General features: G+C 64.1%; 1 protein-coding gene across 3 annotated transcripts; it reads right to left on the minus strand.

Annotated features, from left to right (window-relative positions):
• Positions 1 to 1,400: 1,400 nt before the first annotated feature.
• Ptp4a3 (protein tyrosine phosphatase 4A3) lies at positions 1,401 to 17,106 on the minus strand. Of its 3 annotated transcripts, none has more exons than XM_047566888.1 (6): positions 16,959 to 17,106; positions 7,725 to 8,593; positions 5,523 to 5,615; positions 3,739 to 3,869; positions 2,972 to 3,046; positions 1,401 to 1,893 (listed from the first exon to the last, which is right to left on the minus strand). In XM_047566888.1, the coding sequence occupies exons 2-6, from the start codon at positions 7,827 to 7,829 to the stop codon at positions 1,776 to 1,778; spliced, it is 522 nt and encodes a 173-aa protein (XP_047422844.1). In that variant the 5' UTR covers positions 7,830 to 8,593; positions 16,959 to 17,106; the 3' UTR covers positions 1,401 to 1,775. The 3 variants fall into 3 exon arrangements, with proteins under 3 accessions (XP_047422844.1, XP_047422850.1, XP_047422838.1); XM_047566894.1 differs by lacking the exon at positions 16,959 to 17,106 and adding an exon at positions 13,769 to 13,924; XM_047566882.1 differs by lacking the exon at positions 16,959 to 17,106 and adding an exon at positions 11,297 to 11,410.
• Positions 17,107 to 18,164: the final 1,058 nt, after the last annotated feature.

Here is an 18,164-nt window from a genome sequence, read left to right on the forward strand (position 1 = left end):
GCCACAGATGTAGTTGAGTTCACACCCATGTTCAAAGAAAGAGAAGAGCCACCTGGTAGAGCTGCTGGCCCCACTTTACCAGGAGCCCAGGGACAGCAGGCCGCAGCCCCATCTCGTCCCCCGACTTCACAGGCACCTACCCTTCTCTGAGCCCTTCTCTGCTTGAGCCCCTGGCCAGGGAGGGTCCCCATGGCTGCAGCCTGGTGGGTTGCGGGAGCAGCAGGCCCCTCAGCAAGTCAGCAGTGTCCCTCGGGGGTGGGCCTGCTGGCTGCCTGCTCGGCTGCCCTGCAGCTCCCCAGGGCACACCTGGCCTTCTGGGAAATCCTGCTTAGGGAGACGGTGGGGTTGGGCGGGCCTGGACTGAGTGGGCTTCTGGAGCCAACAGGAACTAGACGGGTCCCTGGGGCTCTGAATGTGTCCCTCCTCTGGAAAAGGGTGGGCACTGCCAGGTTGCGGGGGACAAGCAGGCCTTCAGAACTTGGCATACAGTAGGTGCTGCATCATGGCACCCATGGTGAGAGCAGTTCAATGCCAAGCGGCAGAGCCGCCAGAGGATGAAGGAGTGGGGCCTGCAGCCCCTGGAACCTCCTGCCAGGCCCAGAAGAGGTGCGGGCCCTGCCAGGACACCTGGGCTCTACTCTGAGTATAGGGCACCCACACGGCAATGAGCACCGCTCTGCGCCACCTAGGCACACGCTGGCCCTCCTGGGGACAGATTTCTGGGAGACCTATCCCAGAGTGGGTACGGGGCAGGAGGAGGGCAGGTCAGGCAGGGACCCTGAGGAGGGAAAGGCCAGGCAGGGAGGGCAGCAGATGCAGATGGGGTGACCTGGGATCGGCAAAGGCCCTGGGCAGCATCACGGCGGTGTCTTCCCTACTCGCCTCCCCAGCCCGGGGAAGGCCAGCCCCCAGCTCGGGAGCCTCCGTGCAGAAGGCAGGAGCACCACCGAGCACCACCGGAGGCCCAGGCGGCAGGCCCCGCCCACCTCGCTGGCCCCCTCGCCTCCCCCAGCTGGGCATGGAGCCTCCCTCCACCCGCCCCGGGGCAGCCACAGTGCCAGTGCCCCCGGCACCCTCTGCTGGGCTCCCTTCTCTGGGCCTGGGCTTAGCCACAGACACCTGGCTGGGGTGGGACAGCGAGGCTGCCCCACGGGGCATGGGGCCTAAAGAACTGCCAAGCGAACGCCACCAAGTTCTTCAGAAGGAAACACTGGTGCCCCACCCCAGAAGCATACCCAGGCAGCGCCCCCAGCCTCTGCTCCCTGGTAACTGAGGGCAGCAGGCCCAAGCCAGGGTGCAAGGCCCAGCACGACCAGCAGGGGCACCGTGGGACACGGCTTCCCAGGACCCCTCGGCCTCCGCCCACCCCCACCTGGTCCCAGGCTCACTCCACACACAGCTGCGACTCGCTCTTTATTGCCTTTGAGTGTCCAGAGCACCGACCACCCCGGAATCCAATAACTTAAGTGCTGAGCACAGGTGAGTGCCGCCGCAGAGGCCAGGCCAGTGCTTCAAAAGTTCACCAGCCCCACAAAAGGCAGGGCGGAGGGGAGCTGAGGCAGGGGTGGTGGGGAGGTGCTGGAGGGAGGTCCAGGGACGGGGGCCTCAGAGTGGCAGCCCCAGGGCACGGGAGAGGGCACGGGGCAGACACTGAGACGGGGGAAAGCGAGGGCCATGGGGCCATCGGACTCCCTGGACACAGGCAGGCAGAGGCACAGGGAGAAAGGCGGGCAGAGGCTGTCAGGACAGGAGCCCCAGCCTGGTGAAGTCCTGAGCTACATGACGCAGCATCTGGTCTTGGGTGTGTGGGGGTCTTTGAAGCGCAGCCTCTGTTTAGGCCTGTACTTCTCCAGGTAGGTGAGCTGCTTGCTGTTGATGGCCCCACGGCGCTTCCTGGGAGAAGGGACAGAAAGGTCATCGGGTCTGCCTGGCCACCTGCCTGCACCCTAGGGAGCCTGGGCCCACAGGTCAGTGGGTTGGTGTGGTCCCCATGGCAGCAGAGCCCTCCTGTCCTGCACCATGCAGCTGGGCTCAGCAGGCGTGGGCAAGGAGGGCTCGGCAAGGCTGGCTCTGGCCCTGGCAGCCAGGCCCTGGGGGCACTAGTGCACAGGGCGAGAACACCAGTGCGTGTGTACGTGAGTGCCCATGCAGTGTGCCCACTGAGTGCCTGAGCACGTGCCCTTGTGCATGGGTGTGTGCAGGGGGCCTGTGTCCAGCCCCCTAAGGACCCCTGCAGGCCCAGGCACTTGCGTGCACCCAAGGGGTGGTGACGGTGGTAAGCAGCTGCCTGGGAAGAGGTGGCCGTGCTCTGACGGCAGGCACGGGGCAGCTGAGAGCACCCCACCAAGAGTGTGTGCACGTTGAACACCGCACCCCTGCCTGGCTGAGCGGGCAGCCCTCCAGGGGAAGCCACCAAGCCACAAGCAGCTGGCTTGTAAACCTCCAAGGAGGGCAGAGAGGGGCCAAGCAAAGGACAACAGGTTGGGGGCAGCTGGACCCTGGGAGGACAGGGGTGGCCAGGACCATGGGCCAGGTCCCAGGGCAGCTCAGACACCAGCATGTGCCGGTGTCCCTGGGGTAAGTGGGCACTGCGGGAGGCCTGGGCTGTTTCCCACTGAGGCAGGACCCACTTCCTGGGGTCCATCTCCGAACAGTGAGGGGTGCTGGGGCACAAGGAGACGTGTCTGCCAGCACAGGAGGTGGGCACTGCACTACAGCCCCAGCTGTGTCCCTCCACTGTGGCAGGCGGGGAATAGAGCAGACACACAGGTCACTGCTGCAGGGCCTGGCCCCCGACTGTCCAGAGCCAGCTCAGGGGGACCCACATGGCCCATGCCGGCCCATGTGGCCTAAGGCCAAGGGATCCCATCAGCGAACCCCAGGGGGGGAGAGTTCGCGCCACAGGCCAGCCCTCGCCCGGGGCAGCCAGGATCCCAGTGCTGCCACCACGTCCCCACAGCAGGCCACTCACTGCCGGATGAACTGGATGGCATCTTCATATTTCATTCCGCTCTCAATGAGGGCCAGCGCCACCAGAACGGGAGCCCTGCGGGCAGACAGAGGGCTGGGGTTATCTGAGCCTCTGCACCCCGGCCTCCCCGACAGGCTGCCTGCTGGAGATAGGGCATGGGGGACCGAGAGGGGTACCCTAAGCTCCCATGGAGGGCATAGACTCAGAACAGCTGAAGCGCCTGGGTCCAAATCCAGGCCCCTCCCATCTACTGTGCAACCTCAGGTAATTCAGACGAACTCTCTGTGCCTCAGGCATGTAAAGCATGTGGGCAGAGGTCAAGCTAGAAAGCACAAGTGAAGTGCCGAGCTCAGATCCGACCTGGGCTACAAGCTTGGCACACTGGTTCTCTACCCCAATCGGGGTCCGGCCTCTGAGCCCTGTGCCTGCGTCATTTCAATCCAATCCAGGCTGCTATACCTCCTTCAAGAAGAGTCCTACAGCCCCGTTAAGAGGAGATGTCTTCGTAACTAGGGAGGGGTGAGGTGGCAGCTCTTCTCCCTGCACAGGTGCAGGGACAGTTTCGACCACAGCAGGAGGGAGTCAGGTCAGACTCTGAGAAGGACTTCCTCCCTGCCAGGCTGTAAGAGGAATTGGGGCATCCACCCTCTGGGAAGGTCACATGGTCGTGGCCCATATCGGAAAGTCCGACAGTCAGACTGTAAGATTTCAAGCTCAGGCTGAGACTCAGAGCACCCCTGGTGCCGTGAGCCCTGCCCGCTGCTCACCGTCCCAGGCCCGCTACACAGTGCACGGCCACACAGCTGCCTGGGTCACCAAGGAACTTGGCCTTCAGCAGGCTGAGCCAGTCCTCCACCACCTTGCCAGGCGGGGGCGCCCCATCGTCAAAAGGCCAGTCCTGCAGACAAGGGAGACAGCCATGAGGACAGGCCTGGAGCGGGTGGCCAGGCGGCCCGGGGCTCAGGCTGCCTGCCAAGGGGGGGACAGGGAGAAGGATGGCAGCTCGTGAGGCACATGGAGGGACCCATCAGGGCCGCAAGAACCTACCATGCACTGACCCCTCCTCCAGGAAGCTGCCCTGGGCCCCCACACCCCTGAGTACACCCTCCTGGGAGCCCCATGGCCCTGTGCCCCATGGTCCTGGGGCAACCTGTGTTCCAGTGGCAACCCAAGAGGCCCAGGGTTACAGGCCAAGGAGTTCCGTCCCCTGCAGCAGCACAGGAGTGTGCAGCCGCATGCCTGCCCACCCCCAGCCCCAGGGCAACAGGTGGATGGAAGGGAGAGAAGGCTGGCCGGAGGCCCATTTCTGGTGCCACTCCCGGAGTTCCCTCTGCTGAGGAAGACCAGGGCTGCTTCCCGCCATCCCCAGCACCCTGGGCTGAAGCCAGAGCCCGGCGCCCTACGGTGAGCTGGGGCATGGACATTGAGGTGAGCGCCCAGGTGAGGTGCCCAGGCCAAGGGCCGGCCCCCACTGGTGCCAGGGTGAAGCCACATGGGCTCACTGGGGCTGCTGGAAGGTGGCCCTCAGGGCCATCTCGCCCACCACCACAGCCAGGCAGGGCAACTCCCGGAGGCCCCCAGAGCAGTGGCTGTCGAAGTCTGACCCAGATCCCCTCCTGCTGGGGGCAGGGCCGGCACCCTGTGCTAGGGGCTGGTGCTCAGCCACCTTGTGCACAGAAAGGACGCTGCAGGGTCCCGTGGTGAGGCAGGGCAGCAGCGGACTTCAGTCCACACCCGTCTGACCCACAGTGCGACTTCCCGCCACTCGGATCTCCAAGTGGCAGGCCCCACGCACAGCCACGCCTGTCAATGTTGGTGCTCTCGTGAGGGAGAGACCCCGGGAAGGCTGGCTGAGGACAGGAGGCTGTGGCACGGGGCAGGCCTGCACCAGGAGGGGAGGCCCTGCTCCCGGGAGCTGCTGTCCACCAGGCTGGGGTGACCGCCAGGACTGGCTCCGGGACACGGCCCTGCAGGCCACCCACAGGCCCATGGCAGCAGGGTGGCCAGAGCCTCCAGCTAGCTGGATCTCCAGGGCTTCAGAAGCCAGGAAACAGCCCGAGCGCTGTCTCTGCAGAGGTCCCTCCAGGGCCCAGCACCAGGTAGTGGGCAGCCGAGACGAGGCCCCGGGACAGGCCCCGGCAGAGGAGCCCAGCTGCTGGGGAGCCTGGGCAGGAGCCTGCGGGGCCTTGTCTCCCCTCAGGGCTGAGGCCCCATCCTCCCAGACAGGCCGCTGGGCTCAGGTCAGCCCCTGGCAGCGCTTTTGCAGGCAGGAGCAACCTGATCATGTGACCAGGGATCCGCACGCCTCTCGGGCAGCAGGGGCTGCAGGGGCTGCAACGTGTGGGGCTGCTGGGACCCGCCAGCCCCCCTCCTCAAGGGCACGTGTCCCAACAGCCTGGCCTCCCTCCAGGTGCCCGCATGCCTGTGGCTGAGGCATAAACAACCCGGGGAGCTCCCTAGAGGCCGCGTGCCAGCCCTTACTGAGGACACCAAAGCCACCACCGGCCCTGCCCCATGGCAGCCCCATGCCCCAGCACCACACGGTCCTCACCATCACAGTGATGCCATCCTTCTCCAGTGTGGCCTTGTCATAGGTCACCTCGCACACACGCACCACAGTGGTGGCCCCGTACTTCTTCAGGTCCTGGCGGGAGGAGGAGATGGGCAGGGGCTGCGGGGCTCAGGACCCAGGACCCCTTGACCAGGGCAGCACTGCACTCCCTGGGGTCCCCTTGCAGGGCTGTGTTCCCTTAGACCCAGAGTGGGGCTGGGTCCCCCAGCAAGACAGGAGGTGGACAGGGGGTGGACTCTGAGGTTCAGTGACTGGAAGGTGGCCTTTCCTGATGCTTCCAGTCACGGGTCCCTTGGCTCCCTGGGGAGGGAAGGCATTCCCATCCACACTCACTGTGACCCATGCCCAGCAGCTGCACCACAGCCCCTGAACATTAGCGTCCCCTCTGGAGCTCAGGACCCCTGATCTCACCAGCAAGGCCCCACATCCCAGGCAGACCTGCTGGTTTCCCCTAGCAGAGCAGGACCTCCAGCCCACATGTGAGCAGCCCTCCAGCCTGGGCTGCAGGGACAGGTCCAGTGCAGGGAGAGGCCGGCTTCAGCACCAGGCGCCTGAGAGCAGGCAGGAGGGGAGCCAGGCCCTGCACACCAGCGGGGAAGACCGCACAGCCGGCGAAGAGGCCACGGCAGCTCAGAGCCAGGCATGGGTATTTATATCCAGGGCCACACGCAAGGCCAACACCCTCCCCACCTGCTCCCAGAAGATATTTTGGGAGTGGTAAGGAATCACTGGACTTTGCTGGTCATGCGATGGGGACACCAGACACAGCAAGTCCTGGACCCAACTATTCTGAGAACACAAGAAGTAGAAGAGGATGCTGGCCTCAAAGGCCACAGGTACAACTTCAGTGAAGGAAGCCACTACCCAGCTCACCTGATCACCCTCCAAACCATTATCCTGGTCTCACACTGTGCCCTGATCACACTGTGACCATGATCACACATAGCTGTGCTTCTGGCCACACATGGGGTCTTCAACCTGCTCACACACTAAGCCCTGGTCCCGCCCATACACTCAGCCCTCATCCTGCTCACGCACTGGGCCCTGGTCCCACTCACTGAGCCCTGGTCCCACTCACACACTCAGTCCTCGTCCTGCTCACACATTGAGCCCTGGTCCCACTCACTGAGCCCTGGTCCCACTCACACACACAGTCCTCGTCCTGCTCACACATTGAGCCCTGGTCCCACTCACACATTGAGCCCTGGTCCCACTCACACACTGAGTCTTCATCCTGCCCATATGCTAAGCCCTGGTCCCACTCACACACTGAGTCCTCATCCTGCCCATATTCTGAGCCCTGGTCCCACTGACATGACACACTGAGCCTTCAACCTGCTCACATGCTGAGCCCTGGTCCTGCTCACACACTGAGCCTTCAACCTGCTCACATGCTGAGCCCTTGTCCTGCTCACATACTGAGCCCTCACCCTAGTAACTCTCAGTGTAGCACTTACCAGTTCTTCCCCAGACCCTGCCATGATCTCAGGGTCTCAGCTGTGAGAGGGGCAGCCATCCTCTACAGGGCACCTTGCTCAGGGTCCGAGCCCAGTGTCCCTGAAGGCAGGGTATCCACGGCCTCCCTCTAATTTCTAATGCTCTCTCGCACCCATATCCCTATTTGATTATGACAAGCCTATCAGAGCTCCTCTCATGTCACAAAGGGAAGGACTGAGACCGAGGTATGCAGAAAGCCTTGCACAGTGACAGGCTTCATAAACAGCCCTGTATGTTCCTGTAGGAAAGGCCCTGGGTCTGCACGCAGCAGGGAGTCCTGCAGAGGCCAGGCTCCTCCAGGAGGCTATGCTGACGGCTCCGGAATCAGTTCCCAGGACAGGGCCCACGGACACACCTAAGCACAAACACTAGGGTTGGGCAGTGGGCACCTCTGCCCGTCTCACTCCAGGGTGCAGTGGTCCCTTCCTCCCATGGCCAGCTCAGCTCTAGATGAGGTGATGTCCCTTGCTCAGAGCCCTTACCCTAACCCACCCTGTGTCCCCCCGGGAACCCAGCTGGCCCAACGCCTCACACCCAAGCCCAGAACACCCTTATAAACCCCTCCAGGTCCCATAACGGTGCTGACGGCCACAGTCCATCCTCCAGCTCTGGCCTGTCCACACCTCTGGGCGCAGCTGGCCAGGCTCCCTAACACCTGCCCACCACCCACCCCGGCCCACTCACCTGGATGAAGGTGCTGAGGGTGGCGTTGGTGGGGTTGTGCGTGATGAGGAAGCGCATGTTCCTGTAGCTCACCTCCACAGGGGCGGGCCGGTTCATGCGCGCCATGCCTCCTCCCCAGGAGGGACAGAGGGCCAGGACGCCCACCAGAGAAGCCCCACCAGCCCCCAATGCAAGGCAGGATGAGATCCCTGTACTTGTCTGAGAGAAATAAAGGATTTCTTAAAAACCCCACGTCCAGCACAAATATTGTGCAAACACTCCAGGAGGAAGGAAGCTCCCAGTACGTGGATAATTAAAAAAGAGAAAGCCCAGTCCTTAAAAAATAAGAGGAACCAAACACCCCCAAAGTAAACAGGCAACTCCACACCCCTGAGTCTCAGAGCCGGATCATAAGGGGGCAAAAATCACCACCACCACCAAACACTCGGCACGCTGTCGAAACCCCCGGTGAGTCCGGCTGCGGGCAGCGTCCGGCACTGTGCCGACGCTGGGGACGCTCTGCATCCGTGGGTGGTGAAGAGCCCCCTCGCTCAAAGGTGGCCCCAAACTCCCAAGGACCAAAGGTCAATGAACTTGGACTGAACCAGCTCCAGCAGCCCCGGGGTGGGGGTGGCAGCTCCTGGTGTGCGGGGCCTCTGTCACGTTACCCCATTGGGGCACAGCGAATCCTGGAGGCAGGCAGGGGGCTCAGGCGGCAGCAATGGCCCCAGGCCTGGCAGCACAGGCCATGGGAAGGCAGGGGCAGCGGTGGGGGCCAGAGCAGGGGCTCCTCAGCGGCAGGCCTGGTGGTGACTCTGGGCACGGCAGGACACAGAGCTGACTCCCGAGGGCCTCTCCATCAGCACAGGCTAGGCCCCTGCAGGGAAGGTCTGGGGAGGAGAGGAAGGATGAGAGTTCTCCTCAGGCCTCGGTTTCCCTGTGTGAGGACACGGGAAAGGATAGCTCCTGCCAGGGCCCTGGGGTGACAGTGCAACCACACGCCAGGACAGGGTGGAGAACATGGGGAGGGAGGAAAGCAGAAAAGGCCCAGAAGCACACTGGGTGGGTCACAGGTCCACCTGTGCAACAGAGACCACGCCCCACCCCAGAGCAGCTGTGGTCTCCTCCCGGGATTGCCGGCCACTGGTGAATGCTGCAGCCCAGATGGTTCCAGAGGGGACGATGGCAGGACACAGTGGGTGTGCGGGGTTCAGTGGCGGGGGTAGGCCATCAAGGCCATGAGCTACCTCGGTCGCCCCTCAGGATTCCTGCCGTCTCCACCCCGGGCGGTCTTAGGGCCAGCCAGGCACAGCGGGTAAACAAGCTCTGCTGCAGGCACTCTGAGAGCAGGCCAGACCCCAGGCCAAAGGGCCAGTGGCCAGGCCCATACCACACTGGTGACAGCCCAGGTGGCCAGGTGTGGGGTCACACTGTGGGGAAGGGTACTGCTGGGGGACACGAAGCCAGCACAACGCTCAGGGTCTAACAGCTCCAGACGCCTAGGCTAGAGGTCCCCAGGGGCACCTAGCTCCCTCCCACCCCCCAGGCCTGTCAATGGCCTCTCAGCCTCAGCTGCCCCATCTCACAGTGAGGAGCCAAACAAGGTCCTGCACAGAGCCTCTGGCTGTGACCTGTGGTTAGCAGAACCCTCCAGCCACATCCGCCCCACCATGCTTACCTACCCATGGCCTCTGCCTCGCCCAAGAAAAGGGCCCTCACAGGCCCCTCGGCGGGCAGAGTCCTCCGGCCACACAACCTGCCTCTTACCTCTGCCCCCACCCAGCACCTCTTCCCCAGCCCACCCGGCAGACTGGGCCCCCGGAGCCTCAGGCTGAGTGCAGCACGAGTCCAGCCTGGGACCTGGACTCAGAAGCGTCACTCTGCCACGTCTGCCCAGGCTGTGGGCACAGCCTTACTGTCCGGAACTCTGGCTGCACGGGAGGGGTGCAGACTCCTCGCCCCTCCACGCCCGGGCGCAGGGGTCCCACACTCCCAGGCTCAAGGCAGGAGCTGGGACTCTCACCCTGCCCCTCACCTGGGCCCCAGGAGGATCAAAACTGTGGGAGAAGCAACCCCAGAAGCGGGCAAGGCAGCAAGAAGGAACCCGTCCTGGTTCAGGCAGTGCCAGCGTGCACCCTCAGAGCAAGCATCCATCCTAAGCCAAGCGAGGGACGCGCTGTTGCAACCTCACACAAACGGGGCCCCTGGGACACGTGTGTGCCGAGTCACACTCCTGTTGGCAACAGGAAAGGAGGGGAAAGGCCAAAGAGGCCACAGAGTCCAGGGCCTCTCCCCGGGGCAGGCCTGGAGCACCCTCAGCGGCTGAGTACCGGAGACCCTGAACAGCAGCCCCTGGCCTGCTCCGCAGCCCAGACCCCTCAGGCACTCAGGGCTGGGGTCTCTGGGCGGAAGGCATGAGCTGCCCAGCACTGCAGGGTTCAGTGTCCCAGGTCTACAGGATCAGGGGTTGCACTGGGCTGGGCTGGGCCAGGGGCCGGGGGTCAGAGTCCAGGCTAGGATGGGGTCACTGGTCCAGGTCCAGGTTGGACCAGACTGGACTGGTTTCTTGCCACACAAGTCACTCGGCCCCACACACAGATAGAGCAGGGCAGTGAGGTGCAGTTCCCTGCCCGGGCAACCACCTGGCCCAGTCCTGCCTGGGGGACACACCCCAGCCACATCCTCTGGTCATGTGTGAGAGCAAAGGCTCAGGGGACCTGAAGGAAGGGGCAACTGGCCATCAGAACCCTGCAGCCCCCAGCAGGACTGACCCAAGGCCTGCGGCCCCATGTGGGCAGCCACAGCCCACCTACCACCCGCCAGTGCCAGTAACTCCAGATCTGGCAGAGGCAGGACCCCCCCGGGGACCGGCAGGAAGCACACCCATGGCCGAGCCTCAGTTGCCCTCTGCTAAGGCACGGACCACCTCTGTGCCAAGTGGCTGTGCACCAGCCTCCACCAGAGCCTCTCTGCTGGCCCAGCCACCACACCCACCCTGCCTCCACCCAGGCCCAGGAGCCCTGCTGAGCACAAGCCCTCCTTCCCTCTGGTCCTCTCTTTCCTGGGACCTGCTCAGCGCCCCTGAGCCCTCTGCTACGCTTCCAGAACTGCTATCTTTCCAAGACACTCTACAGGAGGCCCATCTTTGTCCTTGTTTGCCAGATGAGGAAAGAGGCCAGGGAGAGATGGAAGGACATTCCTGGGGCCTGGGTAGTCTAGGTGCCCAGCTAATTGGGTTTTCTCAGCCTCAAGTCTAGGACGCAAAGCACTAAAGCCCAGCACAGGGAAGAGAAGCCTGAGGTTCAGGAAGCAACCACTTCACTCAGGTAGAACAGCCTTACTGAGTTTGAATCTATCAGGCTTCAGGGGTCCCTGCACACATGGGACCTGTGTGATACTGAGGGTGGGCCCGAGAGACGTGGGGCCTCATCCTGGACAAGGCTGAGCAGGCCAGGGTGCCCAGGAGGCCCAGGGGGTCATGGGCGAGGGCAAGTCCAGGAGCTTTTCCGCCTGCGGAGCCGCGATCGCCTGGTTCTCTGGGCGGGACTGGGGTCTCGGAGGGCCGGGGTCCCGCCGCCCGCCCCACCGCTCACCCGCGCCCGCTGGCGAGCCGCCGCCTCCATGCGCAGGGCCGCGGAGCGGCGCCCAGACCCGCGCGGGCGCCCTCCTGCAGTGGCGCCGGCTCGGGCGGAGGCCCGGCTGCCGCCCGCTATTTATAGCGCCCGGGTCACGTGGGGGGCGGTGACCCGCCGGCGACCCGGCTCCCGCCTCTGCGCACCTGCCGCCTAAAGATAGCTGCGGCCCCCGCCCGCGGAGGACAAAGGGCCAGCCGGCGCGGGAAGCGGAAGCCTAGGTGTGGCGCCAGCGCCTCGCTGGAACCTCGGGCTCCGGTGGCCCCATCAGCCAGCAAGGATTCCCAGCAGAGGAGGGCTGCACAGGGTCCCCTTCTGGAGGGACCGGAGAAACTGGCCAGGCCCACGGCCTCCCAACCTCGCAGGTCCCTGCCCTGCCCTCCAGGTGTACACCCAGAGACTACTCATCCATAGCACCCACCGTGTGCCGCGCACTACCGCTCCCTGCGGGCTGGCCACTCACCACCAGCACCCCAGCTTATGGCTAAGGAACCTGTGGCACAGATCCTGGGAGCGTCTCAGGGTCACACCAGGCAGGCAAGATTCAGCAGGGAGCTGTCTCCGTGCCCCACCCATCTCCAGGTTCTGTGCAGATGCCCCCCAAAACCCTACCCTGGGTTCCCCGCCGGCTCCCCGCAACAGGGTCCTGGCTTTGCCTCCAAGAGCACCGCAGCCAAGAACTCATGTGCTCCAAGACTCTGGGCCCCAGAGTGGAGCCTAGCATCATGGTCAACACCATGCCTGCCCTGGCCCCCAGAGGCCCTCAGATGGATGTGGAACAGGGCGTGTGTAGCCCCCAGCACGCAGGTCCCCAGAGGCCTTGCCTTGCTGGGAACCCTGCTCCCAGCCTGGCTCCCAGACAGACAGCCTGGCCCCTGCAATCAACAGTCAGCGCAAGGAGGAGGGGCTGGGCAGGGAAGGCTGACCAGGGCCCAGTGGACACCATTCCCCAGGCGCTCCGCCCAGCACCCTCCGCCCAGAGAGCATCCCATCAGCCGGGCCTGCAACTCAGGCTCCTGCCACCCCCATCTGGGTGAGCAGTCAGTGGGTGGGTGGCTGTGTCCAAGCTGGACGGCCCCCACCCAGCCAGGCAGCACTGCCCACCAGCTCAGGAGTCCCTGGGCTGAGCACTCCTGGCAAGGGCTCCCGGCCTCCTGGGTTCACTAAGCACAGAGGCAGGCCTTGGCTTCTGACTCCCACAGCTGGCTCTCAGCTCTCCACTGCCACAGCATCTCTTGGGGAGGCCCCAAGGCAGGGACAGGTCAGCCCTGGGCACTCACTGCCCCCCATCTCCTACCTTGACCATTTTCTGTGGGACACTATGCCAGCCACTGCCCTCACCTGCAGGTACCAACACTGGCCACACTGTATCAACCAAACAGCAGACTTGCCCAAGTGACCCAGCCAGGAGGCAGAAGGACCAGAGCTGGCTCCAGGCCTTGCTCCTCTGGCCCCAGCCCTCTGAGAGAACACAGGGCACGCTGCCTGCCCCTCGTTTCCTCACTGGACAAGGGCTCTCTTAGTGAAAGACAGGTCCAGTGAGTTCTCAGGGCTGTGACCACAGTGTCCACCGTGCTGCTAGGGCTGCAGATATGGCGGGCATGCTGTCCCCACCTTGTGCCCCACCCCTTGCCTGGGGGCCTCTGGCCAGGCCTGGGGGGGCACCTGCTCAGCTGGCATAGCACCAAGCCTTTCGGAGAAGTCTATTTATATCGTGGCAGGAGCCGTTCCTGGAACCCTCCCAGAGCGAGCCCAAGTCTGCCCGCGGCTGGGGGCCAGGAGGGGAGACCCAAGCAGGCCAGCCCCCACCCACCCCCAGGAAGGGCCCAGGCCCTGCATCCTGCAGCATGGCGCCCTCACTGATCAGGCTCTGCCCCCTCCCCCTGCTGTGCCCTCTCCCTTGGCCTCAGGCCTTTTAGAGCACTATGTCCCAGTCCCAGGAGACGGCCTAACAGGAGGGGCAGAGAGGTCCTTAGTTCCACCCCACCTCTCACCGCCCACACAGGCCCTGGCACCAAGAGGGCTCCCGCTTATTTGTGGAGGGAAAAATGACCCGACGTTCTGGACAGAGGTCCAGATCGGGGAAACGTCCAGAATCCATCACAGGATCTCAGTGCTCAAGGTCTGAAGGTCTCAAAGGTCGCCCACACCACCCAACCCCAGCTTGCACACCTCCTGGGACAGAGCGCTCCCTACTCATTGGCAGGTCTGAGGCTTCTGCCTTCAGACAGCTCCCAAGTTATCGGTGTGCTCCCGGGGACCAAGGCTGGCATGGGGCTGCAGGAAGCCCCTGCACAGAAACCCCACTGGCAGGTGCGCCGTAGGGCAGGTGGTCAGGGAAGAGCTGGCCAGAGGGCCAGATGGGCATGCTCCTGATGCCTGGAGCCACACCACCAGGGCCTGACCTGCCACCCCGATTCCCTGTGCACTCACCCTCTTGGGTCCCTGGCTTCCTCTACAGATGGAGACACTGCCAGTGAGGAAGCCACCTCCACAGTGGTGCCAGCTGGTCATGGGATGCCTGCGCTGTGACCTGGGAACAGTTGCTGGGAGCCAGCCTGGGTTTCCCCGGGGACAGGCACCTGTCTTCCCTGCAAGGACCTTGAGACCTGCCGGCTGCAAGGACAGTCACACATGTATTTTAGCAGTGCTCAGTGGGGCATAGCACTGACTTGCCAACCAAGGGGACCCCTCCCCAAGGCCACCCTCAGTGTCACCAGCCACCAGCACTGCCCAGACACCACTCCTCCACCAGACCAGGGAAGCAACTGTCACTCCTGTGGGCAGGCAGGCAGATGGGCACCCAGCTTAATCACGGGCAAGGCCACTGGGCCCCACCGGCTATCCTTAGGCCAGCACAGAGCATCGGGATAAGCAGCTGGTGAGGCCCAGTTACCATGGGTCTCAAACCTGTGGCCTCTCAGGCCCTGCCAGGCCACCCTGCACCTCCCTGGCCTCCAGTGGCATCAGGTGAACCTGACCCCTAGTAGAGACAACCATCCACCACTGACCAGGACATCCCACTCCCACCTGCCCCCTGCCCTCCCCAAGGTCAGCACTGGTGGGGCGTCTTCTGCTCCCTCCAGTCACCCCTGCTCCTGTCCCAGGCCTCAGGACCCCGGGGAGGGAGCGTTCCTCCATTCATCCCGTTCCATTCGTGTTGAGCTCCATCCCAGGTGCACGGCTGAGCGTGGCAGAGGCAGGAAAGGAAGGGGACAGGACTAATGGGAGCCTGCCCAGCCCTCCTGTGCCCCAGACTCCCACAGAGCCAGGCCCTGGGGCTGGCTCGGCTGAGACCCCACTCCACCCATGCCTCCATTTCCCAGCCTGCCGTGCAGGGTTAGAAGGTGGCTTTGGACCAGTGCGCCCCTCACAGGGCTACATGGCTCCAGCTGGAGTCCAGGGCCTCCGCTGACCCCACCCTCACCCCGCTGCAGGGTCAGCTTCCCTGCCCGCTGGCCTGGCACTCCTGTGGCTCCTGCGCAGCCCCTCCTGCCTCCGGCCTGTGGCCCTACCAGGACCCATTTCTTCCATGTGCTTCAAACAGCTCTCCCCAGGGAGAGCCCGCCTAACCACAGGTCCTCTCCAATTCTGTTTCCTCATCTGTACAACGTGATGTGCACAGAAACTCGCTCTTGGAGTCATCAGAAGTCCATGCACTCAGCCGACCAGCCCTCCCACCAAGGCAGGTATCAAGACGTGCACCCATGTGCCCGTGCTGCCAAGGGCAGGTCAAGCTGGGTTTGGTAAGTACGCTTGCCACTTCCAGTCCACACCAGATAGGGGATCAAGGGCCCATGTCCTCTGCCAGCCCACCCAGCAAGCCACCGCCCACAGAGTAAAGCCTGGACCAGGGCTGCAGATAGATGGTGGCTCTGGCTCTACCACTGCTCACATGCCTTCCATGGCTCCCTGTGGCCTATAAAACCAAATTTGGGCTTTTCAGCCTGGCTCAGTGCCCCTCAGTGAGAAGGCAAGAAAGGGTCATAGGACTCACCTCTCCAGGCACCCTGTTCTCTCTACCTAGAGGCCCAGACACAGCCCTGCACACTTAAGACGAAGCCAGGGCCCTGTTCCCAGTAGCCTGCATGTGACCTCCGCGCCTGCACCTCCGCCTCCCCCACCAAGTCCCACTCCCGTGTTCACCTATTGAGCACCTCTGGGCTCCAGGCCCACGTGGTCACTGGCTGGAGTCAGGGGTGAGTGAACGGCCATGACCCACCTCAGGGAACATGGCCAGGTGGAGGTCAGTGGGAGACCCACAGTCACCAGGCGAGGGACGTCAGCAGAGGGAAGGCTGGACCGCAGAAAGTCACCACAGGAGGGGAGATTCATGGGACCTCTCTGAGGAGGTGGTCTTCAGGCAGACAGTGGGCCCACACCCCAGGCATGTGGAGGACACACAGACTTTCCAGAGTCCAAAACAACCGCACACACCAGTGTCTGCCCTGATGGCCGCTCACAGAGGCCCTCCTGCCCCGTGTCTCCATGACTGCAGTGACCCGCAAACATCTCCACCGCCGTCAAGACTGAGGAGGCCCCTCTGACACGGCGGCCCACGGAGGGTAGGGCTGCTGAGACCTGGCCATCAGGTTCCACACCCATGTCCTTCCTCTCTCCCACCCAGTGAATCACGCAGCCTCCTCTGCCCAGAATGCAGACCCGGGGAGGTTTCAAATGCACCAGGAGGTGCAGAGCAGCCAGGCCCCAAGGCCGCTGCAGGATGCTGAGCCACTCGGAGCCCAGGGGCTCTCGCTCCGCACACAGCTATGACCAACCTGGAAAGCCAGCCACACTGCAGGACCTCGGAGGGAACCACCTCTTACCCACGGTGACAGCAGTGCCATAAAGCATGGTGAATATTCCTCCCCCTTACCCAGCACCTCCACAGAGCCTAAAGCCCAACAGGTCAAGCGTCCTAAGGAGTCCATTGACTGGAGGCGGGAGGGGTCTGCAGCTCTCACCCCTGCTGAGCCACCCTGGAAAGAGGGCTCACCAGCCTCTGGGGCTGTGGGGGCCACGACCCAGCTGCAGAGGGCGTGGTCACAGCCAGCCCCTCACTTGATGACCATGCCAACTCCAGATCCAGGCCGGTTTAGTCCCAGGAGCCTTCATGTGTAAACCGTGACCAGGGTGACCCAGGACAGCCCCTTCATAGCAGCTGTACCGGAGTGGTTGTTCACAGCACCTCCCTTAGTGAAGGGACAGTGACCAGGGAGAGACCATGGGGCCAGGAACTGCCCGAAGTGCAGAAGAGCCAGGCTGGACCCCACCCACGAAAGCCCAGTCCCTGAGCTACCACGGGTCCCGTCCCACCTCCCACGTGCAGCTGGCGAAGTGGAGCCTCAGTGCTCAGGACACACAGCTGCAGCCCCCGAGGCCGGTGCCAGGTGGGGCGAGGCTTGGGCTCCTCACAGCAAGCAAAGGGCTGCACAACGCAGAGGCTCCGCAGCGCGGCCAGCCCGGCTTCGGGACGGAGACGGTTCCCCTCCAGCCACCAGGGCGGCGCCCTCCCCGCCCGCTCCTGGCAAAACCTGAGGCCCGGGCCACGCGGGCTCCTGCCTGGCAGCCGGCGCCCGCCGGGGTCCGCCCCTACCCAGGTCCACCAGGCGGCGACACTCACCCGGCCGCTCCTTTGCGCTCCAACCAGCGCTGCGCCGGCTTTATGCCTCCGCGGCAAAGGCCGGGGCGGGAGGGCGCAGGCAGGGCAGTCCCCAGGATCGGGGCGGCCCGAGCCAGGTTGGGACGCGGGGTCCCAGGGCCCCGCGGGCACCCTGGCGAGGCTACAGAGCCCCTCCCACGCGGGGCGGGGCGCGGGGCGGCCCCAGGGGCTGGACAACCCCGCCCCACCACCGCGGCCCCTGCAGGGCGTGCGCAGCCCAGGGTCGCCGGCCCCACCGGCTGCCGCTGGGAACAGGGCCCGGGCCGGGGCCGGTACCCCCTGCGAGGAACTCACTGCACCCCACCACTCCCACCGAGAAACTCTCAGGGGCCAGGGATCGCCCTTGCAGGCAGCAGCCTGGGTTTGGCCCCAAGCCCACTCTGGCGTTCGCAGTTCATCCTGGGGACAGCACTTCCTCTGTGAAAGAAGAGATGGCAGGGCTGCTCTCCCGCCAGACCCAGGCCCACCGCCTCCCCCAGCTCTCACCGAGTTCCTTCCGTGGGAAGTGGGAACCCCACCAGCGGGGAAGGGGGTGTTCCTGCCTCCACCAGCCTCTCGCTCCTCCCATCAGGATGGGGCCCAGTCGCCTGAAGCAGGGAGATCCTGGGGCGAGGTATCTCAGACCAGGCCAGCCCCAGAACTGTGCTCCCTGGAGCAGAGGGGCCACCAAGGAGTCCACAGGACTACTCCCAGCTGCAGACCTGGCCTCGCCCCTGTCACCAAGACAGCAGCTGCCCTATAACTGCACCACCCCTGCAAGGGCACCCCAGCCACACGGCCTGTCTCCCTACATGCTGCCTGCCCACTGCCCACAGTCCACCCCAGATAGAGGCCTCTCCCAAGGGCCCTGGACCAGGCTCCCTAGCACCTTGGTCAGTGCCTGAAGCCCTCCTTAATGCCCAGCCCTTCCACCTCTCTGCCCCTCAGGGCACGTAAGGCCCCTGCCAGGCACAATGACACTCTGCCACCTGGCCTTTCCTCTTGCTGGACCACCTCTTGCAACCCTCCCCTTCATGAACCTCCCCTTGTCATGAAGCAAGTCTGTCTGGATGACCCACCAGAAGCAAGGCCACACCCAATCCCTTTTGTATCACTCCAGTGGAAGCTTCAAATCTCCGAGGATCATTATGCACAAATGGCCAATGGCCTGGAGGCCAGGGACAGCTT

Source organism: Sciurus carolinensis, chromosome 1 (genome assembly GCF_902686445.1).
Source record: "Sciurus carolinensis chromosome 1, mSciCar1.2, whole genome shotgun sequence".
In the NCBI taxonomy this organism is placed as follows: Eukaryota; Metazoa; Chordata; class Mammalia; order Rodentia; family Sciuridae; genus Sciurus; species Sciurus carolinensis.